The sequence below is a fragment of the Muntiacus reevesi genome, chromosome 14, assembly GCF_963930625.1.
Source record: "Muntiacus reevesi chromosome 14, mMunRee1.1, whole genome shotgun sequence".
In the NCBI taxonomy this organism is placed as follows: Eukaryota; Metazoa; Chordata; class Mammalia; order Artiodactyla; family Cervidae; genus Muntiacus; species Muntiacus reevesi.
The window spans coordinates 48,118,531-48,144,940 of NC_089262.1; the positions used below are offsets into that span (position 1 = coordinate 48,118,531).

Sequence of the window (26,410 nt, forward strand, 5' to 3'; positions counted from 1 at the left end):
TTGCAAAGATAAACTTAAGAAGAAAATTCACAGACTAAAGAAAAAGGAGAAAAACATGCCCTGAAAGAGTGGATTGGGACCAGACACAGCACAATTGCTTGAAGAATGAATGGAGTTTGAAAATATGAAGCTGACAAAGATTGAAAGCCCATACATGGAACAAGTGTTAAATAGCCAAGTGATAATATCAAACATAGACCTAGAGTGAAAAAATATAATGTACATTCTTCAATCTTCAGCCTGATATCCAGAAAGAGGACTAAATTTGTGTGAAAAGAGCTGGACTTTCGTGTAACATGTCATTTTCTACTGCTTTGATTTGGAACCAGTGCCTGACCTCTTTTGGCAGGGGAGGAGTTGAAAGAATTTTATGGTAAACACATGTTCATCACTTACATTGTACAATTAACCTAGATTCTACCATTTTACTTTATCACATGTCGATCCATCTCCCTCTATCCATTCATTTATCCATCTTATTTTCATTAATGTATTTCATAGTTAGGTGCAGACATCATTATACTTCATTCCTAAACAATTCAACATAAGACTGACTTTTATTCAAAAAACTAGCTCTCCCTGAAAGTTCAGATAAGTAAAATTGGTATTACTTATTGTAAGTATTGATAATTACTTATTGATAAGTAAAATTATGAGCCATAATGACCTCCTACATGTTTTATAATGTCTCATAATTATCTGATCAAGATTCTTGAACAAACATTTACAATTTGGTGGGCAATAAAACAATGTGAAGGCCGCATTTTTGTTTGATTGATAGAAAAAAACATAGAACCTATGCCTAACCTCTTTATTTCTCAGTTCCATCATCTATAAAATAGTCTCCTCTGAGAAAATAATTAATTGGAATGATATTTGGGAACGTGCTTTGAAATGTGTAAAACTTTTCTTAAGTCCGTATTCTTTATGTTGTTATTATTGTTATATTTCATTGGTAGGTAGTTTGGTGAAGAGTCTGAACCTACTGGTATTAAATACCATGCACTGGTATTTTTTTTTAATCTAAACCCTGTTTTCAGTGATACTCTGTCCAATGTTCTGTGCCTATCCCCAAACTACAATTTGAACAGATCCCATTTCTAGTCTTTCTCCTTAAAAAAAAAAAAGGTCAGGCAGGGCACAGACAAGATTTTTAGGGCAGTGGAATTACTCCGTGTGTTTCTATAATGGTGGATAAATGTCATCGTAAGATGGTCCAAACCATGGAATGTACACCACCGAGAGCGAACCCCAGTGTAAACCGTGGGCTGTGAGTGGTGACGATATGTCGGTGCAGGTGTAGCATCATCAGCTATAGCACATGGGCTCTGGTGAGGATGGGGCTGTGGATAATGGGAGAGCAGGCTGTGCAGGTGTGGCCAGAGGGTGCATGGGAAATCTCGGTGCCTTCTGTTCAATTTTGCTGTGACCCTAAATCTATTCTGAAAATCACTAGTCTATTTTAAAACCTCGGCATTTTTGATCCTAGTTTAAAATCCTCTTGTCATATCCAATTTAACACTCACATTCTTCCCTCAAATCTGGCTATATTCCCAGAGATTGGTAGTGTAATAGGAAGAGAGATTTGAGACACTCTTTCACCTCCTCTGTTCTCCCTTTTTTCTAGTTGTTACTCTGCAGAGACCAGCGAAGGCAGATGATCTCCCAGAACTAGTTGTGAGCTATAGTCCCCTCTTGGCTTCTCCAGCTAAGCCCATGTAACCCCACGTGGCACATACCTGAACACTGGTTCCCTCATGTGGGAGGTTCAGGGGGCCTTTCAGGGCTGTCCTTGCTCAGTGCTCTGACAAGGAAGGTTGGTTCACACCTTCTTTCCCTTTTAACCTTCATTCAGCCCCTCCTGCCTCTGGTAGTAACCCTCATCGCCTCCCGCGCCTCATCCAGGAGACAGCCTTCTCAGAGGTGGGTTCATGGCAAGATGTCTCGAGAGCAGCTGCCTGTGGTGTTTACTGATCCATGGGGAACTCACATAACCTAGCCATGCTAACCTGCGGGAAGTCAGGCTTCTCTACTGCCTCCCCTCCTCTACCCTGCCTCTCTCTTCAGGTCTCAGATACCTAAGGTCAGCAATTCCATTGTCTGAGCAGACATCATCCATCTATCCAACTGGCACATGTGCGAGTGAAACCTCCATCCCTTTCTAAAGAATATGGTTGGAGGTTTTTTTTTCCTTAATTTAATTAATTTTAGTTTTTTAATTAATTTTTTAATTGGAGGAAAATTGCTTTACAGTGTTGCATTAGTTTCTGCCATACAACTCAAATCAGTCATAATTTTATATATATATATATACACACATATACACACACACACACATATGTGTATACACACACACACACCTTTAGTTCCCAATTTTAGGGCAACACTAAGAATCCCACTCAAAAGCCTATTATCCTTTAAAATATAGAGCACTTGATCTGATGGCAGGCATTTGAATTGCATTCTGTGAAGAAAGACAATCACTGATTTTGATGACAAGCTCTGAGCTGCCTGCATTTAAATGTTTATGCCCTAGGTTTTGACAAAGTTGAACATAATCAAAATCCTACTGGGAAGAAGACTGTCAGAAAGATTAATTAGAAAGAAAGCAAAAATGGCGCCTTTCTCTGCCTTTGTGTTACTCATCCTTAGATAACAAGCTCTTAAAATGAATGAAGATGTCTTTACATGGTTTTGATTATAAATTTTATAAAGGTCTTGAAAAGAGTTCATCTGAGCATTGAAATGGTGTTTTCTGAAAAGTGTCTCCAACTTTTCGTGAGCAGAAACACACAATTGGTAGATGTGTTTTGGTCTCACCGACAATAGAGTCTAAGGCCCCCTATAAAAGAGCTATATACAACTGTTCCACTCTTCCAGAAAAGATGGATTGCCATGGCAACACTGCCAAGAAATAATAGGTCAAGTTTTATCCTTGTGCCTCAGGCTTGTTTTATTAGGTTTTACTTGAAAGTGGATGCCATTGTAAAATGAAGGATTGAGTGTTTCAAAGTTAAACATCATGCCAAGAAAATCGGATCAATAAAATTGGCTGGTGTGACGAGGATGGATAAAGGACAATAGGTAGGAAGAACCTCTAAATTGATCAAAGAATTATTTAGAAGCCAGTTTATTAGAACCCTCTTCTAAAATGTGGGCTTGATTTACAGATGCTTGTATAACTAAGTGTGTGAAAATGAATTCATAGTGACTGTTTATAAAAGATCAGTAGGGAAAAATGGTTTGTAAATTTCACCTTAATGGAAGATTACCTGCGGTAAGGAAGAAAGTTCTTATTCCAAAAATAAACGTGCAGCAAGAGAGCATAAAATATTTAAGCTCTCTGTTTTGCTTACTATTTTCATCAGAGTGTGTTCCGTGCTGCTTTATGCCTGCCTATTTATGGAAATGAAAAAAATAAATACAACTGGGAGGGAAGTAATAGCACATAAAAGAAGTAATATATGATAATCAACATTTTGTTGTTTTTGTTGTTTTGGAAGGTCGTGTCTCAGTATGTTATGACTTTAGGTTTTTTTGTAGCAGCACTTCAATCATGTAGGGATGAAATTCCAGCATGAAGCAGTATATAATATGTATCACTTCAAGGAATTGTGTGCTCTGTCCTTCTCCTAACAATATATGTATGTATTCACATATAGTAAGATCTACTTTTTTAAAGCAATAAGACGTATCAACTCAGCTTTTTTGAGTAGAATTAATTTTCATAAGTGGAATATAATTATGCATTTTGGCATGACATCTTCCTGAGACTACTTCAGGGTTCTCCAATAGACCACGGTTAACCTTCTGTATTTTCTCTCCTGTAAAGTAGTAAAGGGGTATGTGGATAGCTGTGAAATTTATATTGCTTTTGCCCTGATCATGCAGATTGCAAACTGGGGTCAGTGACTGCATTAGTTTCCTATGGCTGCCATAATGAAGTACCACAAACTGGGTGGCTTAAAACAACAGGAATTTATTGTCTCACAGTTCTGGAGGCTAGAAGTCCTAAATTAAGGTGTCACAGAGCTGTGCGCGCTCGCAGGCTCCAGAGGGAGAATTCATTTCATGCCTGTCTCCTAGCTTCTGCTGCTTCCTAGCAATCTTTGATGTTTCTTGGTTTGTTGTTACATCACGCCCGTCCCTGCTACTGGCTTCAAATGGCCTTCTCTGTCTGTGTTTTCCTTTCACCAGCCACAGGATTAGAATCCACCATTATCCACTATGAACTCTTCCTAACTGGATTACATCTGCCAAGACCCTACTTCTAAACAAGATCCCATTCACAGGTTCTAGGGGTAGGAATTCACATATCTTCTGGGAGGAACACAATACAACCCATAACTGAGACTGTGAATTGGAGATGGTCTCAATTACAATTTTAAACTGCCATGCTGTCTGGGATTTTAGAAATGATATATGTCTAGTATTTTATAGACATGTAAGGAATAGGATATCCTGATTAATGAAGTGCTTTTAAAGTGTAGAATTGTTAAATATATAAAAATATGTGTAGAATAGATAAATTTAGTAAGTATTACCATAGTTTGTAACTGGAATAGGTATTCCCTTATTGTTTATTCAATCAATCAACCAATAATTATTAAATTATATTGAGCATAATTTAATCTTCCTTTGATAATTCAAAATAATTCCTGCAGGTAAAAAAGATAGCAAGGTCCAAGTTAAAGTATCACTACTTGCTTGAATTCTAAATGACTGTTTATTTTATTTCACATATTTATATCTATTTGGAAGTTCACTAGATAAAATGTGCTTTATGTCTTATGTTTCAATGTTCTCATCCTACTGTACATTGCTATTGATTTCCTCTTTGGATTATTACATATTATTTCCTTTGGTTAACACCAATGTGTTCTGATTTGATTTCTCCACTTATAAAATGACCTACTTAACTATGTGTCTGTCCTTCAATCCATTTTTCTTTGTCTAGACACTCAATAAAATGATGGTAGTGATATTATTTGAGTTATGTTTCTTTACTAATGGTTACTTCCATTTTCTGTTTAATTCAATACAGAGAGAAATAACCACCAAAACAAGAAAACGAATTACAATATATTCCAAATCTTACAAATGAAAGCTATTTCCTCAGTCTAAAACTGCACATTATCTCTGTGTGACTTCAAAAGTGATTGAGAATACACTACGTGCAGTTAAAAAAATAAAATGTTTCATCAGAGAAAGAAAACATAAGGCAAAAACAGACAAAAATGCCAAAATTCAAAACTGAAAGTGTTCCTAGCTACTACTGATCAAACTGCTAATGTTTTCCATTTTAGAGCTCTTTTCTTGACAGGTATTCAAGTATTTGCTACTCAAACTTGTCATTAAAGCCAAAAATTCCTAACAGCATGATTGAGAAATCAAAATATTTAAGCCGGCTAAAATGATTTTATTTTTCCTTATAAGAGAGAAAAATGAAAGCTAACTCTCTTGGAAGAAAGTTTTGATTTTCCAATCGTATTCTTATCCCTCATTTTTTTATGCAAAAGATTTCCAGTTGTGATTTTTCAATCACCAGAAGCCTACAGTTGTAGAAAACCAGCAGGTGCCTCCAGTTATTAGAATCAACTGGGAAGAGGAACAAGGTAAAATCAGGGTTTAGAGCCATTTTCCTGAGCAGATTGAGAAGAGGTACCATTTTAGCTACCTTTCAAGATTCTCACATTTAATTACATTAGTGGCACTTGACATTATAAATGTTATTTTCTTTCTAGCATAACCTTCTATCATTATTAGTAAATGTCAGATGTAATGAGGTGTTTTTTTTCTGACTCCTTTTTCTTCCTAATATAGTGGGACAGAAAGTGCTAATGAGTTTGGAATTCTAAAATTGTTTTCAATGCTCAAAATCAATGCAGAGCCAATTTAGTGTCTGTTTATTAGCTTAGTTTTACTCTTTATTTTCTTTGCATCTGGAAAGAAAATTTCCTTTTTGTGTTTCTTACTACATGTCCTTTACTTGGTGCAATTTCTTATTCTCCTTGAGAGCTTTTAGGTGACAACTACCTCAAATTAGATTGTATTTCTGGGTTCAAGTCAGAATCCTGTGGAAGATCCTGTCCCTTGCTGTGACTTAACTGCTGTCTGAAAGCTTCTGGTTTTTTGTGGGTTTTTTGTTTTGTTTTGTTTTGTTTTCTTGAAAGCTGTTTTTGTCCCCCTCTCTCTATTTTTAAATTTTGATACATAATGGCTGTGTGACCCTGTGGTTTCCTGTAACATCTCAATCATAATATAACACAACCTTGATTTCTGCTCCCTTGAAGATGAAATACACTCACAGTGTGAAGCTGATGTGTTTTATAACACTAGACCTAGTTTCTTTACTGTCAAAATAAAATTAACACCTTATGGAAAGGGAAGCCATCACTGAAGGAGGTCAAGAAGAAAGAGATAATGTCACAGTTTTTCAACACAACATTGTTCAGTGTCTGTGTTGAAGACATGCTTGACAGGAAGGGTCTGGGTCACCTTTTAACAGTGGCTCGGGCATATTGGCTGTTTTCTCCTATGAGAAATTAGGGGAAAGCTGTCTATTGTCTAGAAAAAGCAGCAGACAGGTGTCCCCAACCTATAAGAAGGCTACTTAGTCAATTTTACCAAGAAATAAAGAAAGCTTTTTAAAGTTACTTCATAGTAGGGGAAAAAAAGGTAATTTTATAGATAATGTATTCTGAAAAATTATGAACCTGAGAAAAAGTGCCCAAGTTTTAAAATAGGATGACTAGTTGTAAGGGGTTGTGTGCCCCAGAGAGCTAAAATATATTATACAATCTCTGATTATACCTTGCTTTTTTTTATTTTATTTTTATTAGTTGGAGGCTAATTACTTTACAATATTGTAGTGGGTTTTATCATACATTGATATGAATCTTGCTTTTTAAACACCATTTCATTTCATTCTCGATAACTTTCCTCTTTATTTAACAACTGGATATACTGTTAATGGAATTAGATCCAATGAATATCCAAGAATATCCAAATAAGCTGAAGATTGAATTCTTCCTGTCTGATAAATTTGCATATTTGTCCCAATTACATGCAGTTTTTGATATCCAAGGTTATTGCTAGCATCTATACATTCATATTTATAAAATGCTAAGCAAAGTGCAGTAAAATAATAAAATATTATCTGATTCACATCATTTCAATTTTATTTTTATGAGTTTTTTCCTATATTCAAAAAATGGTCAGATTTTCATGTGGTGAGATCTAGACTTTCTTTTTGTTTTCTGCCAATTAGTGGTATGTTCTGAAAGATCTTCCTTGCTTGTTTTGCTTCATTTTCGCTATTTTGAGTACCATAATCTTTTTCATCTTACCTTTGGAAACTTATTTCAATAACATTACCTAATAAATACCTCAAATCAGGCCAATCTTATCCGTACTCCACAAGTTAGAGTATAATTGTTTCTGACTTCATGCACAGTCATACTCTTTGCTAATTTTCAAGCTTTATTTCACACCCCCACATTCTCCTGAAATCATTTGCTGATTTCCTTGGCCTCTTTAGTCACCCTTCTCTGAGTTTTCAGGGGCCAAATAGAATAAATCACTCAAATTAGGAGAAAATTGTGAGCAGTCTTGAATTTCCTGCTGTTAGTTTGAGGTGTCGTGTATGCATCTGAGTGGGAGGGGGCTGCCGGCAAGGAATGGCATGTCCAGTGAGAATATGTTTGAGACCCAGGAGATGTACATTTCACTTTGATGTGAAAGGAACCTCTTCTTATATCATCTAACACATTAGCTTTCCCTTCAGGGCTTGGAAATGGGATCCATTTTGTTTACAAAGGAGGTATCTCTGAGAGAAGGGAGGAAAGAGGACCCAGACTGAAGTCAGAAAGAAGGTAACATCTCTGTCCAAAATCCTAAGCACCGAGAATACTAGGATGGAGAAATCAGAGCCCAATCTCCTGGGAAAGTGGCGAAGAGGGAAACCAAGGAGCACTGGGTTATAAGTGATACCCCAGATCCTAAGAAGACAAAGGGCAAGACTTAGCTGAATAATAATTTCTTCAGCTACACTGTGCAGTGTCCATGTCATATACAGGTCATTTCAGGGATGCCTCTAACTCTCAGTTTTTCCTGCTGCATGTGACTCTTTTGCAGGTTCTGAACACCTGCATTTGTAAGCTGCCATGTGCCATTCTGTGTTAGATTTAACCTCCCCAAATTTCAGGAGTAACAGCCAGTTCTTGCTGTGTATTGGCCACTTTTGAGTGTCAGGCTCTATGAAGCACTTCCAATACATTATATCATGTCACCCTAATAAGCATGCTAGACTTTAGGGGGCTCAAGTTCATAGAGGTTCAGTGGTCTGTGCATGTCCCCCTGGTTCGCTAATGGGCAACTGGGCACTCCTCCTATGTTCAACTCTAACACTCATACAAAGCAGTTATTTTTATTCTCAATTTTTACTGTTGAATAAACTGAAACTACACTGCAAGTTTTTAAATGTACACACTTTTTCATAAATGTCTTTTTTCCCTCCACAGAGGCTTGTACATGGCAGATAGACAGTAAATACATAATGATGGAGTTAATGTACTCCCCTGGTTTTAAACTACACAAAAAGCCACAGATTTTGATATGTATGAACTATCTTCTTTTCTATAGTTAGGTGCTGCTTAATGGGAATGAACAAATGTAGAAGGTACTCTGAGCTAGCCTTTTACCCCCCAAAAAGATTTTCTTATAATATTGCAGAGCTGCCCTATGAAAATGATTAGGAAAAACAAGACTGAAAAACATATACAGCTAGACACTGCAAGTACAATGTAAACTCTCTGTATGGCTATTTGGGGAATAATTAATCACTCCCCAAAAGACGTATTGCTTCAGTTTTTGAGAGGGTGTTATTTTTATTTTGTAGGACACAGCAGGCCAGGAAAGATACAGGACTATCACCACAGCCTATTATCGCGGGGCCATGGGTTTTATTTTAATGTATGACATCACAAATGAAGAATCCTTCAATGCAGTACAGGACTGGTAAGTAACAGCAAATGTTCCACTACTAATAATGATGATTTTCTGTTTTCATTCAGCTCTTTCTCTCTCCTCAAAGCAGTGACCACACCACAATATAATATGTATACTTTTTATGTACTGTGATCCCAGTTGTGTTTCAGAAAGCCGATAAGGGCTAGCTATGCTCAGACTCATTATGGGAGTATTGATAAAAAAATCATTTTGGTGAATTTGCTCTGTTTTGTTCACTCCAGCACTTTGCATCCTGTCGTCTTTAGTTCCATGGGGACAAGTACATTGCTTTCAATTTTTCGAAGCACAGATGATGAAAAATTTGGAAGTATACTGGTCTAAACTAGGGATCTGGAAACCATGAGCCATAGGCCAGATCTGGCCTATGCACCACAACTGGGTCACCACTTGTTTCATGAATAAAGTTTTGTTAGAAGGGCTTCCCTGGTGGTGCAGTGGCTAGGAGTCTACACTCCCACGGCAGGGGCCCCAGGTTCTGTCCCTGGTCAGGGAACTAGATCCCATGTGCTGCATCTAAGGGTTTGCATGCCACAACTAAAGATTCCATGATGAAGATAGAAGATCTCATGCCACAGGTAGGACCCGGTGCGGCCAAATAAATAAATAAAAATTTTTAAAATTTTTTATTAAAACACAACCAGGCTCAGTTACTTATTGTCTATGGCCACTTTCATGTACAACCACAGAGTTAGGTAGCTGCAACAGCGACCGCATAGCCCACAAGCCTAAAACATTTTCTCTCTGGCGGTTTACAGTAAAAGTTTCCTGACTCCTTATCTGGACTTGTTAGATAGTTTTACGTTTTTCTTCAGACTGAAAATTTCCAAAGGACTGGGATGAAGAAAAAGATAAAACTGAAACCTTTCTTTACTGCCAGTTGCATCAAACCATGTGACAATACCTGTGATAAACGTGATTTGCAGGGCAGGGGATGGGGAGGGCTCAACAGACTCCACATTTTAACATACATAGCCACAGCTTGTCTTATTGAAGGAAAAACTAGCAATATACAGGTAAAATAAATGACTTTTTTTTCTATTTTAATAACAGTATTATCCAAAATGATTTATTTACCTGTGTATCAGCTCAGTGAAGGTCATGCTCAGTTGCTCAGCTATGTCCCACTCTTTGCAACCTCATGGTCTGTAGCCCACCAGGTTCCTCTGTCTATGGAATTTTCACGGCAAGAATACTGGAGTGGGTTGCCATTTCCTCCTCCAGGGGATCTTTCCAACCCAGGGATCGAACCCATGTCTTCTGCATCTCTACATTGGCAGGTCTATTCTTTACCACTGAGCCACTTGGGAAGCCCTCAGTGAAGTTCAGATGCTATTAAAAATTTACATTTGCTTTAGATTGCTTTTTAAAATTCATATTGCTTATCTGAGAAAGCACCTACATCCTTCTTATTTATACACACACACACACACACACACACACACACACACTTAAAATACAAAAAATAATACTAATACCACTAACAATAGTAATTCAAAAGACAAGCTTAGGACCTCTATGAAAAGTACTTATCTTCACTAAGCGGCATAGAAGAAGGCTTAAGTATCCCCCTCTTTTTAGTAGACTGAATATTGTAAAAAAATGCCAGTTCTTCACAAATAAATTCGTGAACTCAAGGCAATCCCAATCAAAACCAGGAGGTTTGGTACAAAATGAAATGAAATAGAGAGTCCAGGTACAGACACAAAGCCATTTGGGATTTACTCTACAATAAAAGTAGCATTTCAAATTAGTAACAGAATGGTTGGTTCAGTTATACCGTGGTGCTACCCAGCGCCACCCATAGCTCTGGCACACACGCTGCTGTATTAAACGGTCATTTGAACTTTGACTGTTTCCTCTGAGGACATGATAAGACCCGGGAATGTTCATGAATTAGATTTCAGGTATCAGGGTTCTTAAATTGATTTGTACCCATACTTGTGACCCATGTTTCAATGACTGCTGAGAAGAGATGGATCTACTGGGTTTTATGAAACCACATGATAACAGTGTAGGAGCTGTCCCAGCAGAACCCCTGACTCTTGTGTTAGGAACACTATGGAAAAGGACATCTTCCCCATGCCCTCCTCCATGCCTTCCCTCTGCAGCCCTGACCAGCTATCTCCCCTGTCAATTCTTCTTCCTCTCCAGCTCTCTATTTGGCTCTGTTGACCCACTCTTTCCTTTGAAGCTCTGTCTCCTGTCCTCTTAGAAGCACATTTCCCAGATTAATCTTGTCTCTCTCTGACTGCTCCTCTTTCTACTTCCTAACTTTCACTTCCCGCCTCACCCAGCCAAGGGTAAGCATCCACTACTGGCTTTTTTCCTGGGCTTATTCTGTTTCCTTGGCCATCTTATCCATTGACATACATCATCATCACTTATATCAGGTGATTCCCAACTTTAACGGTCAGACCCCAGTCTGTATTCTGAAGTGTGGTGTTCCATGTCCTGCTGTCTCCTTCTGGCATCTCAGAAGCACTTGTCTTCCCCTGAAACTGCTTACCTTCCTGGCTTCAGTTTTTGCTGTTCATTGAGGTGACAATGCTTTGCCACCCAGATTCCATCTCAAATCCAACTCTGACTTCTGTCCATCCCAATCTGGGGCCTGAGCTTGCATATTGACTTTTTCCTGAATATCCCTTGAATCTGTTCCTGCCTGACAAACCACGTGACCGTCAGGACTTCTTCTGATCTTTGCTTCTTCCTTCATAATATCCTTCTAACCGATCTTCCTCCCCTTAGATTTCTTCCCATTCCAATCCATCCTATCCCAGTGCTGCTATAAAAGTTTCCCAAAAGAAAGTGATCCTAAAGATCATGGAAGACCCCTACTCAATAGCCTTGACTTACTATCACCTTCTTAATTAATTAAAACTTCCTCAGACTGACTTTCAGACACAGAGCATCATGGAGCCCACATTTTTTACAGTCTCATCTCTCACTATTCTAAAGCTAAACTGAACCTTTTACTGTTTTTGGAACTGAGCGTATATTTTCTAACCTTTGTGGGGTCTTTGTTTGCTGGTACCCTCTGTTATGCATTTCTTTTTCATAACCTCCTACTCTACCTCCCCTAGATATACATATCTGTCAAAACTCAACAAAGTTTATCCATAAATCAGCCCTACTTACTCATGTTGTCATCCACAATTGTATGATCATTGGTTTATTAGGTATCTTTCATTCATTCAATGGGTATTGAGCACCTCCTCTTTGACAGTCAATCTGCCAGATGTTGTAGTTAGTGTTGTTGTTGTTCAGCCACTCAGTTGTGTCTGACTCTTTGTGAGCCCATGGACTGCAGTACGCCAGGCTTCCCTGTCCTTCACTATCTACCGGAGTTTGCTCGTTCATGTCCATTGAGTCAGCGACGCCATACAAGAATCTCATCCACTGTCGTCCCCTTCTCCTCCTACCTTCAATCTTTCCCAGCATCAGGGTCTTTTCTAACGGCTCTTTGCATCAGGTGGTCAAAATTTTGGAGCTTCAGCATCAGTCCTTCTAATGAATATTCAGGGTTGATTTCCTTTATGATTAACTGGTGTGATCTCCTTGGTATCCAAGGGACTCTGAAGAGTCTTCTCCAATACCACAGTTCAAAAACATCAATTCTTTGGTGCTCAGCCTTCTTTATGGTTCAGTTCTCACATCCATACATGACTACTGGAAAAACCATAGCTTTGACTAGACAGACCTTTACCAGTAAAGAAATGTCTCTGCTTTCTATTATGCTATGTTTGTCATAATGTTTCTTCCAAGGAGCAAGCATCTTTTAATTTCATGCCTGCAGTCACCATCTTCAGTAATTTTGGAGCCCAAAGAAAATAAAGTCTCTCACTGTTTCTGTTGTTTTCTCATCTATTTGCCATGAAGTGATAGGACTGGATGCCATAATTTTGGTTTTTTAAATGTTAAATTTTAACCCAGCTTTTTCACTCTCTTCTTTCATCTTCATCAAGAGGCTCTTTAGTTCCTCTTCACTTTATGCCATAAGGGTGTGTAATTTGCATATCCGAAATTATTGATATTACTCCCAGCAATCTTAATTCTAGCTTCTGCTTCATCCAGCATGGCATTTCGAATTATATACTCTTCATTTACATTAAAGAAACAGGGTGACAATATACAGGCTTGACATACTCCTTTCCCAATTTGGAACCAGTTCATTGTTCCATGTCTGGTTCTAACTGTTGCTTCTTGACCTGCATACAGATTTTTCAGGAGGCAGGTAAGGTGGTCTGGTATTCCCATCTCTTGAAGAATTTTCCAGTTTGTTGTGTTCCATACAAGGGCTTTAGGGTACACAGTGAAGCAGAATTAGATGCTTTTCTGAATTCTCTTGCTTTTCCAGTGATCCAACGGATGTTGGAAATTTCATTTCTGGTTCTTTTACCTTTTCTAAATCCAGCTTGTACATCTGGAAGTTCTCGGTTCACGTACTTTTGAAGACTTGCTTGGAGAATTTTGAGTGTTACTTGGCTAGAGTATGAGATAGGTGCAATTGTTCAGTAGTTTAAACATTCTTTGGCATTGCTTTCTTTGGGACTGCAACAAAAACTGGCCTTTTCCAGTCCTGCGGCAACTGTTGAGTTTTCCAAATTTGCTGGCATATTGAGTGCAGCACTTTCACAGCATCGTCTTTTAGGACTGTAGTTAGTACCTATGCCAGTATTTACTATCCCAGTTAATGAATCCACCAACACCCAGTTGCCTGCTATTGAAATCTGAGCTCTAAGTTTGATTTTTCTCTCTTTACCTGTTACAATGTACCACAGCCTTGTCTAACTCAATGAAACTATGAGCCATGCCATGTAGGGCCATCCAAGATGGACAGGTCATGGTGGAGAGTTCTGACAAAACGTGGTCCGCTGGAGAAGGGAATGGCAAGCCATTTCAGTATTGTTCCCTTGAAAACCCCATGAGCAGTATGAAAAGGCAAAAAGATATGACACTGAAAGACAAACTCCCCAGGTTCACATACACAGCACATCCAGTTGTGGATGTGACTGGTGATGGAAGTAAAGTCGCATGCTGTAAAGAACAATATTGCATAGGAACCTGGACTGTTAGGTCCATGAATCGAGGTAAATAGGAAATGGTCAAACAGGAGATGGCAGGAGTGAACATCGACATTTTAGGAATCAGTGAAATGGACTGGAATGGGCAAATTTAACTCAGATGACCATTGTATCTACTACTATGGGCATGAATCCCTTAGAAGAAATGGAATAGCCATTACAGTCAACAAAAGAGTCCAAAATGCAGCTCTTGGGTACAACCTCAAAGTTACAGAATGATCTCTGTTCGTTTTGAAGGCAAACCATTCAATATCACAGTAATCCAAGTCTATGCCCCGACCAGTAATGCTGAAGAAGCTGAAGTTGAACGGTTCTAGGAAGACCTTCTAGAACTCAAAAAAGATGTCCTTTTCATTATAGGGGACTAGAATGCAAATATAGGAAGTCAAGAAATACCTGGAGTAACAGGCAAATTTGGCCTTAGAGTACAAAATTAAGCAGGGCAAAGGCTAACAGAGTTTTGCCAAGAGAACACACTGGTCATAGCAAACACCCTTTTCCAACAACACAAGAGACGACTCTACACACGGACATCACCAGATGGTCAATACCGAAATCAGATTGATTATATTCTTTACAGTCAAAGATGGAGAAGCTCTACGTAGTCAGCAAAAACAAGACTGGGAGCTGACTGTGGCTCAGATCATGAAGTCCTTATTGTCAAATTCAGACTTCAGTTGAAGAAAGTAGGGAAAATGACTAGACCATTCAGGTATACCTAAATCAAATCCCTTACGACTATACAATGGAAGTGACAAATAGATTCAATGGATCAGACCTGATAGACAGTGTCTGAAGAACTATGGACAGAGGTTCGTGACATTGTACAGGAGGCAGGGATCAAGACCATCCCCACGAAAAAGAAATACAAAAAGGCAAAATGGTTGTCTGAGGAAGCCTTACAAATAGCTGAAAAGAAGAGAAGCTAAAGGCAAAGGGGAAAAGGAAAGATATACCCATTTGAATGCAGAGTTCCAAAGAATAGCAAGGAGAGATAACAAAGCCTTCCTCAATGAGCAACGCAAAGAAATAGAGTAAAACAATAGAATCTAGAGATTCTAGAGAATCTAGAGATCTCATCAAGAAAATTTGAGATACCAAGGGAACATTTCATGCAAAGATGGGCACAATAAAGGACAGAAATAGCTTGGACCCAACAGAAGCAGAAAATATTAAGAAGAGGTGGCAAGAATACACAGAACTATACAAAAAAGATCTTCATGACCCAGATAACCAGATGGTGTGATCACTCACCTAGAGCCAGACATTCTGGAATGTGAAGTCACGTGGGCCTTAGAAAGCATCACTACGAACAAAGCTAGTGGAGGTGATGGAATTCCAGTCAAGCTATTTCAAATCCTAAAAGATGATGCTCTGAAAGTGCTGTACTCAATATGCCAGCAAATTTGGAAAACTCAGCAGTGGCCACAGGACTGGAAAAGGTTAGTTTTCATCCCAATCCCAATGAAAGGCAATGCCAAGGAATGTTCAAACTACCTCACAATTACACTCATCTCACATGCTAGCAAAATAATGCTCAAAATTCTCCAAGCCATGCTGCAACAGTACATGAGCTGTGAACTTCCAGATGTACAAACTGGATTTAGAAAAGACAGAGGAACCAGAGATCAAATGGCCAACATCTGTTGTATCATCAAAAAAACAAGAGAATGCCAGAAAGACATCTACTTCTGTGTTATTGACTACACCAAAGCCTTTGACTGTGTGGGTCACAACAAACTGTGGAAAATTCTTCAAGAGATGGGAATACCAGACCACCTAATGTGCCTCCTGAAAAATTTGTATTCAGGTCAAGAAGCAACAGTTTAAACTAGACATGGAACAACAGACTGGTTCTAAATTGGGAAAGGAGTGCATCAAAGTTGTATATTGTCATCTGCTTATAAAACTTAAATGCAGAGTACATCATGTGAAATCCAGGCTGGATGAAGCACAAGCGGGAATCAAGATTTCCAGGAGAAATATCAATTACCTCAGATACACAGATGAAACCACCCTTATGGCAGAAAGTGAAGAAGAAATAAAGAACCTCTTGATGAAAGTGAAAGAGGAGAGTGAAACAGTTGGCTTAAAACTCAACATTCAGAAAACTAAGATCATGGCATCTGGTCCCATCACTTCATGACAAATAGATGGGAAAACAATGGAAATAGTGAGAGACTTCATTTTCTTTGGCTCCAAAATCACTGCAGATGGTGAGTGCAGCCATGAAATTAAAAGATGCTTGCTCCTTGGAAGAAAAGCTATGACCTACCTAGACAGCATATTAAAAAGCAGAGACATTACTTTGCCAGCAAGGTCCATCTAGTCAAAGCTATGGTTTTTCTAGTAGTCATGTATGGATGTGAGAGTTGGACTATAAAGAAGGCTGAGCATCGAAGAATTGATGCTTTCAAACTGTGATGTTGGAGAAGACTCTTAAGAGTTCCTTGAACTGCAAGGAAATCCAGCCAGTCAATCCTAAAGGAAATCAGTCCTGAATGTTCATTGGAAGGACTGATGCTGAAGCTGAAACTCCAGTACTTTGGCCACCTGATGCAAAGAGCCAACTCACTGGAAAAGATCCTGTTGTTGGGAAAGATTGAGGGCAGGAAGAGAAGGGGATGACAGAGGATGAGAATGTTGGCTGGCATATCTGACTCGATGGACATGAGTTTGAGCAAGCTCTGAGAGCTAGTGATGGGCAGGGAAGTCTGGTGTGCTGCATGGGGTCGCAAAAAGTCAGACATGAATGAGCTGAACTGAACCTGTTATATCCTACTGACTACCAAATTCAGTAGTTTTGATTTGTTTAATGCCTTTGTCCTTCCAGCCACTGTCTAAATTCAGACTGTCATGAGTTATTTAGGAACCTTAGCTCTCAGCACTTTAGCAGTTTTCTGCTTTGTGTGCTTACCAGCAAGCCCCACCCTCTCCAGTTCATCCATTATATTGTTATCAGAGCTAAGTAACATATCTCTCATCTGAAAAATAAAACCTTCAATAATGTCTTATTTCTCATAGTGGAGATTCTGGGAATCATGGTCGAGACTTGACAGCATGCAGAAGCCCAGGCTCCACTGTATATAGACTAAACCAAATTTGCAGTGATAAATATTGGCATATGTATGTGTGACAGCTCTTTCAGTGATACTGATGCCCATTTCTCATTAAGAACATTGACTTAAAATGAAATCCACAGCCTCTAACATGGTAGACAGTGTAGCCACCATTTCTATTCCATTCACATCATCCCCTACCACTCTCTTCCATTGTTCTAGAGTTCAACCAGAGAGAACTTTTCTCATTTACAAATGTTTCAGTTTTTCAATAACTCTATTCCTCTGCTTGGAATGTCTTCTCTACTATCTTTCTAAATTCTTATTCTCTTTTCAAGGCCATCTCAATCATCAACTCATCTATGAAGCTTTTGAAGATATTGCTGCCCTGGTTCCCACCCACCCCAATTTCCATTCGCAATGAACAATGCTCTTCACTCCCATAACTCTGCATCCATACTACCCTAGTACTTTCTGCAGAACACATAAAAAACCTAGCTTACTCTTTATATTATGTTTTGTCTTCTGTATTTCAGTGTAAGTTCATTCATCTTTTTTCTCTAGTACTGACTACTGTACAATTTTATTAAAACTTTTCTGAATTTTTATTTTGATTGTGGTAAAATATACAGAACTTAAAATTTACAACCTTAATCATTTTTAAGTACACAGTTCAGTGGTATTAAATACATTGTTGTTGATATGCAATCATCACTACAGTCCATCTCCACAACTCATCTTGTAAAACTGAAACTGTGACAATTTAATAATAACCTTCCATTCTCCTTTATCCCCAACCCCTGAGCCATTATTTTACTTTCTATGTCTATGAATATGAGTACTCTATTCATACTTCAGGGAAAAAACCTGTTTGGGAAAAAAAATCCAGCTCAGCAATACAAACTTGCTTACATATACAGTATTATCCAGCAGGAGTGGGGAAGGAGACACTTGCTGATATTCCACAATGGTTTTCTACAACATAAAATAAGGTATTCCTGAAAAACAAGTACAAATAAACAGATTATTTAAATTACTATTCTCCAACTGCTAATCTTAAGGCTAGAAAAAATACAGAAAAAAGACTATATGGCTAAATGAAAAATTAATTGTACTTTATTTGCAACTAAAGCTTCAAATACTCTTCCTAACAAAATGCACTTTCATAATATAGAAAAAGAAAAAAGAAAATGCTTGTTGGCTGTGATATCTGTAAAATCCTTAAACAATCTATTTGTAGGAATATTTAGATTAAGTGAAAATTTTCTTAAAATTTAACTACACATAAATTCTAGTCAGTTAAGAAGACAAGTATAAAATTTAGAGAGACTGGCAGCAAACTAACAAATCATTTTGAGAAAATAGAAGCTATCCATTTTTTGAAAACACATTAGACTGTACTTTGAATTTTCAAATGGACTGTTATTAAAGGAATTTGGAAGGACTGATGTTGAAGCTGAAACTCCAATACTTTGGCCACCTGATGCAAAGAGCTGACACATTTGAAAAGACCTGATGCTAAAGATTAAGGGCAGGAGGAGAAGGGGATGACAGAGGATGAGATGGTTGGATGGTATTACCGACTCAATAGACATGAGTTTGGGTAAACTCCAGGAGTTGGTGATGGACAAGGAGGCCTGGCGTGGTGCGGTTCATAAGGTTGCAAAGAGTTGGACACGACTGAGTGACTGAACTGAGCTGAACTGAAATAAAAATACTCTCTTTAATTTAGTCATATTCCCATTTCTGTAAAGTTAATACAAAATGAAGCTCACTGTGATCTTATTTATAAGTTTATCTTGAGTCTACAAATTTTCAAAAAGAATGTGATGAAGTAAACACAAAAGATGCATACAATATGGTTAATAAAATAGTAGAGAATGACTCCTAAGAATCAGGGCCGGGGGGAATGTTTGCTTTAGGCCTAGTTTCCTAGAAACAGGGTTGGGAAGCAATAAATGCTAATACTTTATTGGGAACTAGAATCTTAGGGAAGCAAGAGAGGGAAGTGTGGCATGGAAAAGGCGGAGCCCACACTAGGGGGCGTCTGGCAAGAACCCGTCACCCTTGGTATCAAGTGCAACTGACCCTTGATCTCAGAGGCACTTCTTCAGAGACTGTCAGGTAGATGAAAGAAGAGTTTCTGCATGAGCCCTTGTCTCGTATTGGTCAGAGGTTGTTTCTGGGACTTTAACACCTCCACATCCAAGGATGACTCATTTCAGTGCCAACGGGGCAACTTCAGTGTGTGAGGCAGAACTGTGTGGCATTAGCCTGAGGTAGCGGCTTTGGGTCATGCCTGAGTCATGTTGATAACAGAGATGATAGTTGAGCAGAGCCTTTGCAGGAATGGAATGAGTGGCTGGCCAGGAGCCCTTCAGTCACATAAGTCCTGGAGAATTTGAGGGGGCACATAAGGTTGAGGTCATCTGACAGAGAATTTAAAAGCCTATGGAAAGTTAAAGGGTAAAATGTCTCTCATGTTGAAAATTTAGTTCTGAGAGTCTTTTAAACCAAAGTGAAAACCATGGCTGCAAAAAAATTAAATATGATATAATATACAGCTCTCATTATAGAAAAGGGTAAAAATTACTACAGGAATCCATGAGGGCAAAGAAAATTTTTCATTGAATTCTGCTAGAAATGTCTTTAATTTGGGGGCACATTGACTTTATTTCAATACTGACTTTCACAACTAATACTAAAAAGACCTCATGAGACTCCTGTTTTTATAGTGCCTTCAGAACATACGAGATGAACATTAGAGCATGTTTGGTGAAGGCCCCATGGGAGGCTGGGAAATGTGATCCAAACACATACAGATTTCTTGTGGTCTCAAAGGATCCAATAATCGAATGGTAACTACTCAAATGGAGTGCATAGATTCTGTGCTCCCTAGACTCTCCTCCGTCAATTCCTTTTTTCTGCACTATATCTCAGATAGAAGGCAGTTTGAGCTTATGTGCTAATACTTGGAAACCCAGATGCTGACCTTGTATTATTACAAGGCTTGTTAAAGTCTTCCTGATTTTTGAACTTCTTTCAGTTCCTTGATCTTCTTGTACTTGTGGGTTTCTCTTCCTCTGAGCCTTTGTACATACCCTGCCTTCTACATGAAACCACATCCCTCCAGCCTCCACACAGATCATGCTAATTTCCTTTCATCCTTTAGATCTCAGCTTGACCATCTTTTTCATAATTTTTTTTCTAATGTGGGATTTGTTTGCTTGCTCCTGTAGTAGGCTCTTGAAACACCACCCCTGCTAAGCTGTTGTTCAGTCACTAAGCTGTGTCTTGATTCTTTGCGACCCCATGGACTGCAGCACCCCAGGCTTCCCTGTTCTTCACCATCTCCTAGAGTTTTCTCAAATTCATGTCCATTGGGTTGATAATACCATCCAACCATCTCAGCACTGCTATATCTCATAACACGTTGTAAACCCCTGTTTAGTTTTATGCTTTCCTGCTGGATTCCAAGTTCATTGAAGACAAGGTCTGTGCCTTCTCTTTTTTACCTTTATATCCCAGTGCCTACCCGAATGCTTGGCACAAGTGGCTGCTCAAGAATTATTTAAGGTGAGTGAAACCTGCATAGAAAGTTACATCCAGTGAGGTTATCTGACCTGATTGGCATATTTTGTAAAAAGACACAGGAAAGTGAGGTGGCTGTAAACAATCAGATTGGATGCTGAAGCAATGCTCACAGTGTTCTTCAACTTTGTCCAGGTAGAGAAAGAGTGTGTCATCACGGTCAGTAACTAGACTAATTTGCCAAATCTCTATTTGTTCCAAACTGCTGTTTGTTAAGGAAACAGCTGTGTGGAGTTTAGTCAAGAGCAGCAATTTAGCTCCATAATTTTAAGAAAATAGAGGTTACCTCTTTTTGGGAAAAAGAGTATTCTGTGCTTTGAATTGTTCAGTGGTCTTTGATTTAAGAAATAAATGAATGATTTATTAGAGAAACAAGCCCCAAATAGATTTAGATAGTTCTAGGAACAGAAGATCCGCGTTGAAAATTTCACTGCCTTTGAAATGTTTCTCAGAGGGATTGTAGACAAGAGAATTTCCTGGATCTCAGTTGGAACGTGATCCTAGGTATATGGAATTTGAATCCGTTGTCCAGGCTCTTCCTGAGTATCTAGCACTAAGACTCAAATGTCTGTACACACTGCAGGGCATTTTAGCTTGATTTAAAATCCTCCCCATTCCTGACTTTAAATGCACTTCTGTTCTAAGTATGGCATGGCCACAGGCTGCTGTATTTCCTGCAAGAGATTGTCATTTGGCTTATCTCCCTCCACCTTACTTATTTACATTCTGCTTTTTATGACACAATAAGAAACTATAAATATACATTTTTTTTAAGGCAGGAAATCTGGTGAGCAGATTGATAATTTTTAAAAACCACCAGACTAAAGATAAAAGTCTGACACCACCATCCCACCAGTTTTAAATAATTCATTTCCATGACATTCAGGGTCCCACTGCAGATGTGCTAGAATGAGTGAAATTTCACCTTCACATATTCTCTTCCTCTGCAATTTTCCTTCTCTATCTTCTTCTCCAAAAAAATATAAAGGTCTTAAATTAAGGTGACTTCAGGTTAAATCTCAAGTAATTTTAGCCAGATAATAACAATTAATAAGATATAAGGAGCAATTGCTAAGCCTTTTTTAGAGCTTCTTAATCTTGTTCACCTCAGGCGAAGAGTTGACTCATTGGAAAAGACCCTGATGCTGGGAGGGATTGGGGGCAGGAGGAGAAGGGGATGACAGAGGATGAGATGGCTGGATGGCATCACCGACTCGATGGGCGTGAGTCTGAGTAAGCTCCAGGAGTTTGTGATGGACAGGGAGGCCTGGCGTGCTGTGATTCATGGGGTCACAAAGAGTCGGACACGACTGAGCGACTGAACTGAACTGAATCTTGGTCAAGGGTTGTCTCAATTGTAAGATCGATTCTGAGATAGCTTGAAGGGGACAGTGGTGGGACTAGAGCTCAGACATTTGACCCCTGAGTTTTACCACCATCTCATGCTGGGCATCAAAGAGTCTCCCCTCTCTGTGGATCTTAATGACTACATTTCTTACATCAGCTCTGATCCAGTCATGAAACAGTATTCTTATACACATCACCAACTTAAGTTCAAGTTAGTATTTAGAAGGTGTGTGACTCCTAATCCACAGGGACTTTCACAAAAACCCCATCGTCTTTTCTGTCTCCATCTTTCCAGTTTATCAGGCCAAACACATTGGGATTAATCCTAATGTCTTATTTTCTCAGACCCCACATCCAGTCCTTTAAAAAAATACTGTTATATCTTGGCTCTAATTTCAAAATACAATGTCCTCTTATTCTTTGAGGTAGTTATACTCTGTAAGGTTATCAAAAGTATTGAGTTAATGAGTACAGAATCATTGCCCCATTGATGAGGTATGGGGTTACTTTCCTGTGAGCGTCTATCTGCAATATTTTTGCCGGCTGATCATATATACCTTATGTTAGCTGTGTTTCTGCTTCAGGACACCATATTTAATATATACTGTTGATTCCTGACATTGAACTTATGGCGATCAGCAATATAACTCATGCACATATGAAACATCCAACACAGATATTTCCTCCATAAGGCACATCACTGCCTTCTTGCACAAAAGGCAGCACCTCATCATTATGCTTGGAGGTCATCTTGAACAGCAAAATCATCAATTAAAAAAATGTGGAGACTATGGCTTTAAATGTATTTTGAGAGTCAGAGCTGAAATAAGAAGGCAGACCATGGCCTTGCCTTCTTCAACTCAGCTGGGAGTATGGTTTCAGGCCACTCAGGTTTTTTATCACCTTGCTCATGTTTGCAAATGTCTGTGCAAGTGTGTGTTTATTTTCAGATTAAAAATAAACTAGTAAATTCAAAAATATGGAATCCATGAATAATAATCACATATTCAAAATCCTACCACTTCCCTCCCCCTACTGTTGTTTCCACTGTGCATTAGTTTGCTGCTGCTAAGTCACTTCAGTTGTGTCCGACTCTGTGCGACCCCATAGACGGCAGACCACCAGGCTCCCCCGTCCCTGGGATTCTCCAGGCAAGAACACTGGAGTGGGTTGCCATTTCCTTCTCCAATGCATGAAAGTGAAAAGTGAAAATTAAGTCATTCAGTCATGTCCGACTCCTAGTGACCCCATGGACTGCAGCCTACCAGGCTCCTCCATCCATGGGATTCTCCAGGCAAGAGTACTGGAGTGGGGTGCCATTGCCTTCTCCACATTAGTTTGCTAGGGCTGCTGACACAAAGTACCACAGACTGGGTGCTTAAAACACAGAGATGTATTATTGCAGTTCTGGGGCTAGAAGTCTCAGATTGAAGTGTCAGCTGGGTTGGCTCTTTCTGAGGCCTCTGAGAACCTCTTCCATGCTTCTCTCCTTTCTGGTAGCCTTGAACATTCTTTGGCCTGTAGACGGCATTCTCCCTGTGTTTTCATATCATCTCCCCTTTGTATGAGTGTCCCTATGTGCGCAAATTTCTCCTTCTTATAAGGACTCTGTCTTATTGGATCAGGGCCTACCCTAACAACCTCAGCTTAATCTGATCATCTGCAAAACCTTATTTTCAGGTGAGATCTTATCAATCCTCTGCTCCAAATATTCATAGCATCCCCCTCCCCTGGAGGGTCCTTTCAAGAGCCTACCAGATCCTCCCAACATACCTGCTGCCTCACTCCGACCAAACCTTCTCCTGGTCTCCCTCTCTCACGGCCCAGTCTGGCCACACCAGCCTCTTTGCCATTCCTAGAACATACCAGACCTGCTTCTACCTCAGGGCATTTTCTCCTGTTATTCCCACTGCCTGGAAGTCTCTTCCCCAGATATCCTTGTGGTTCTCCCCCACCACCTTCCATTCTTCACCATAATGTCACCTGCTCAGCAAGGCCTGCCACCCCCACCCTATTTTATATTGTAACTCTCTTTAGCACTTCCTATCCTCTTTTTTGGCTTCATATTGTTTCCATAGCATCTACCACCCTCTTATGTATTTTCTAATTGACTTATGCATCATGTTTGTCTCCCCAACAAGCATGCCTCACAGAATAGCTAATCCCTTTTATGCAGTATTATATCTAAGTGCCTAGAATAGTTCCTGGCACATACTAAATGTTCAACAAATATTTGTTGAGTGAATGAATGTATGAACAACAGAAAGAGAGGCATATAAGACTAGACCTTACTCAGGTGTCTTCATAGTCTAGCAGTCTCAGGCATATATCAGTTATGTGTCCTACAAGTTGATAATCAAGGGCTAGAATAGTATCAGAACATTTTGAAGAAAATAACTCAATGCTGTCAGCTCAATTTTTGTAGGGAGGTACCACCTACTTCTATAATGAAAAGGACATCTTTTTTGAGTGTTAGTTCTAAAAGCTCTTGTAGGTCTTCATACAACCAATCAATTTCAGCTTCTTCAGCATTACTGGTTGGGGCATAGGCTTGGATTACCATGATATTGAATGGTTTGCCTTGGAAACGAACAGAGATCATTCTGTCATTTTTGAGATTGCATCCAAGTACTGCATTTCGGACTCTTTTGTTGACCATGATGGCTACTCCATTTCTTCTAAGGGATTCCTGCCCACAGTAGTAGATATAATGGTCATCTGAGTTAACTTCACCCACTCCAATCCTTCTTAGTTTGCTGATTCCTAGAATGTCAATGCTTACTCTTGCCATCTCCTGTTTGACCACTTCCAATTTGCCTTGATTCATGGACCTAACATTCCAGGTTCCTATGCAATATTGCTCTTTACAGCATCAGACCTTGCTTCTATCACCAGTCACATCCACAGCTGGGTATTGTTTTTGCTATGGCTACATCCCTTCATTCTTTCTGGAGTTATTTCTCCATTGATCTCCAGTAGCATATTGGGCACCTACTGACCTGAGGAATTCATCTTTCAGTATTCTATCTATTTGCCTTTTCATGCTGTTCATGGTGCTCTCAAGGCAGGAATACTGCAGTGGTTTGCCAGTCCCTTCTCCAGTGGACCACATTCTGTCAGACCTCTTCACCATGACCCATCTGTCCTGGGTGGCCCCACACGGCATGGCTTAGTTTCACTGAGTTAGACAAGGCTGTGGTCCTGTGATCAGATTGGCTAGTTTTCTGTGATTATGGTTTCAGTGTGTCTGTCCTCTGATGCCCTCTCGCAACACCTACCGACTTACTTGGGTATCTCTTACCTCGGACGTGGGGTATCTTTTCACGGCTGCTCCAGCAAAGCGCAGCCGCTGCTCCTTACTTTGGACAAGGGGTATCTTCTCATGGCCGCCGCTCCTGACCTTGAACGTGGAGTAGCTCCTCTCGGCCCTCCTGCACCCGCACAAGTAGGAAGTCAGGAAACACCTGGAGTAACAGGCAAATTTGGCCTTGGAGTACAGAATGAAGCAAGACAAAGTCTAATAGAGTTTTGCCAAGAGAACGCACTGATCATAGCAAACACCCTCTTCCAACAACACAAGAGAAAACTCTACACATGGACATCATGTATAGAGTTTCTTTGCAGCCAAAGATGGAGAAGCTCTATACAGTCAGCAAAAACAAGACCAGGAGCTGATTGTGGCTCAGATCATGAACTCCTTATTGCCAAATTCAGACTTAAATTGAAAAAAGTAGGGAAAACCACTAGACCATTCAGGTATGACCTAAATCAAATCCATTATGATTATACAGTGGAAATGAGAAATAGATTTAAGGGACTAGATCTGATAGACAGAGTACCTGATGAACTATGGATGGAGGTTCGTGACATTGTACAGGAGACAGGGATTAAGAATATCCCCATGGAAAAGAAATGGAAAAAAGCAAAATGGTTGTCTGAGGAGGCCTTACAAATAGCTGTGAAAAGAAGAGAAGCGAAAAGCAAAGGAGAAAAGGAAAGATATTCTCATCTGAATGCAGAGTTCCAAAGAATAGCAAGGAGAGATAAAGCCTTCCTCAGTGATCAATGCAAAGAAATAGAGGAAAACAACAGTATGGAAAAGACTAGAGATCTCATCAAGAAAATTAAAGATACCAAGGGAATATTTCATGCAAAGATGGGCTCGATAAAGGACAGAAATGGTATGGACCTAACAGAAGCAGAAGATATTAAGAAGAAGAACTATACAAAAAAGATCTTCATGACCCAGATAATCACGATGGTGTGACCACTCACCTAGAGCCAGACATCCTGGAATGTGAA

The 26,410-nt window shown here is 39.3% G+C and overlaps 1 protein-coding gene across 1 annotated transcript in view; it reads left to right on the top strand.

The window, feature by feature from the left end:
* The window catches only part of RAB3C (RAB3C, member RAS oncogene family), a 280,487-nt gene that overhangs the window by 130,878 nt on the left and 123,199 nt on the right, over positions 1-26,410 (top strand). Inside the window, exon 3 of the mRNA XM_065905502.1 lies at positions 8,900-9,018. Coding sequence (XP_065761574.1) covers positions 8,900-9,018 — 119 coding nt within the window. The remainder of the gene's footprint in view (positions 1-8,899; positions 9,019-26,410) is intronic.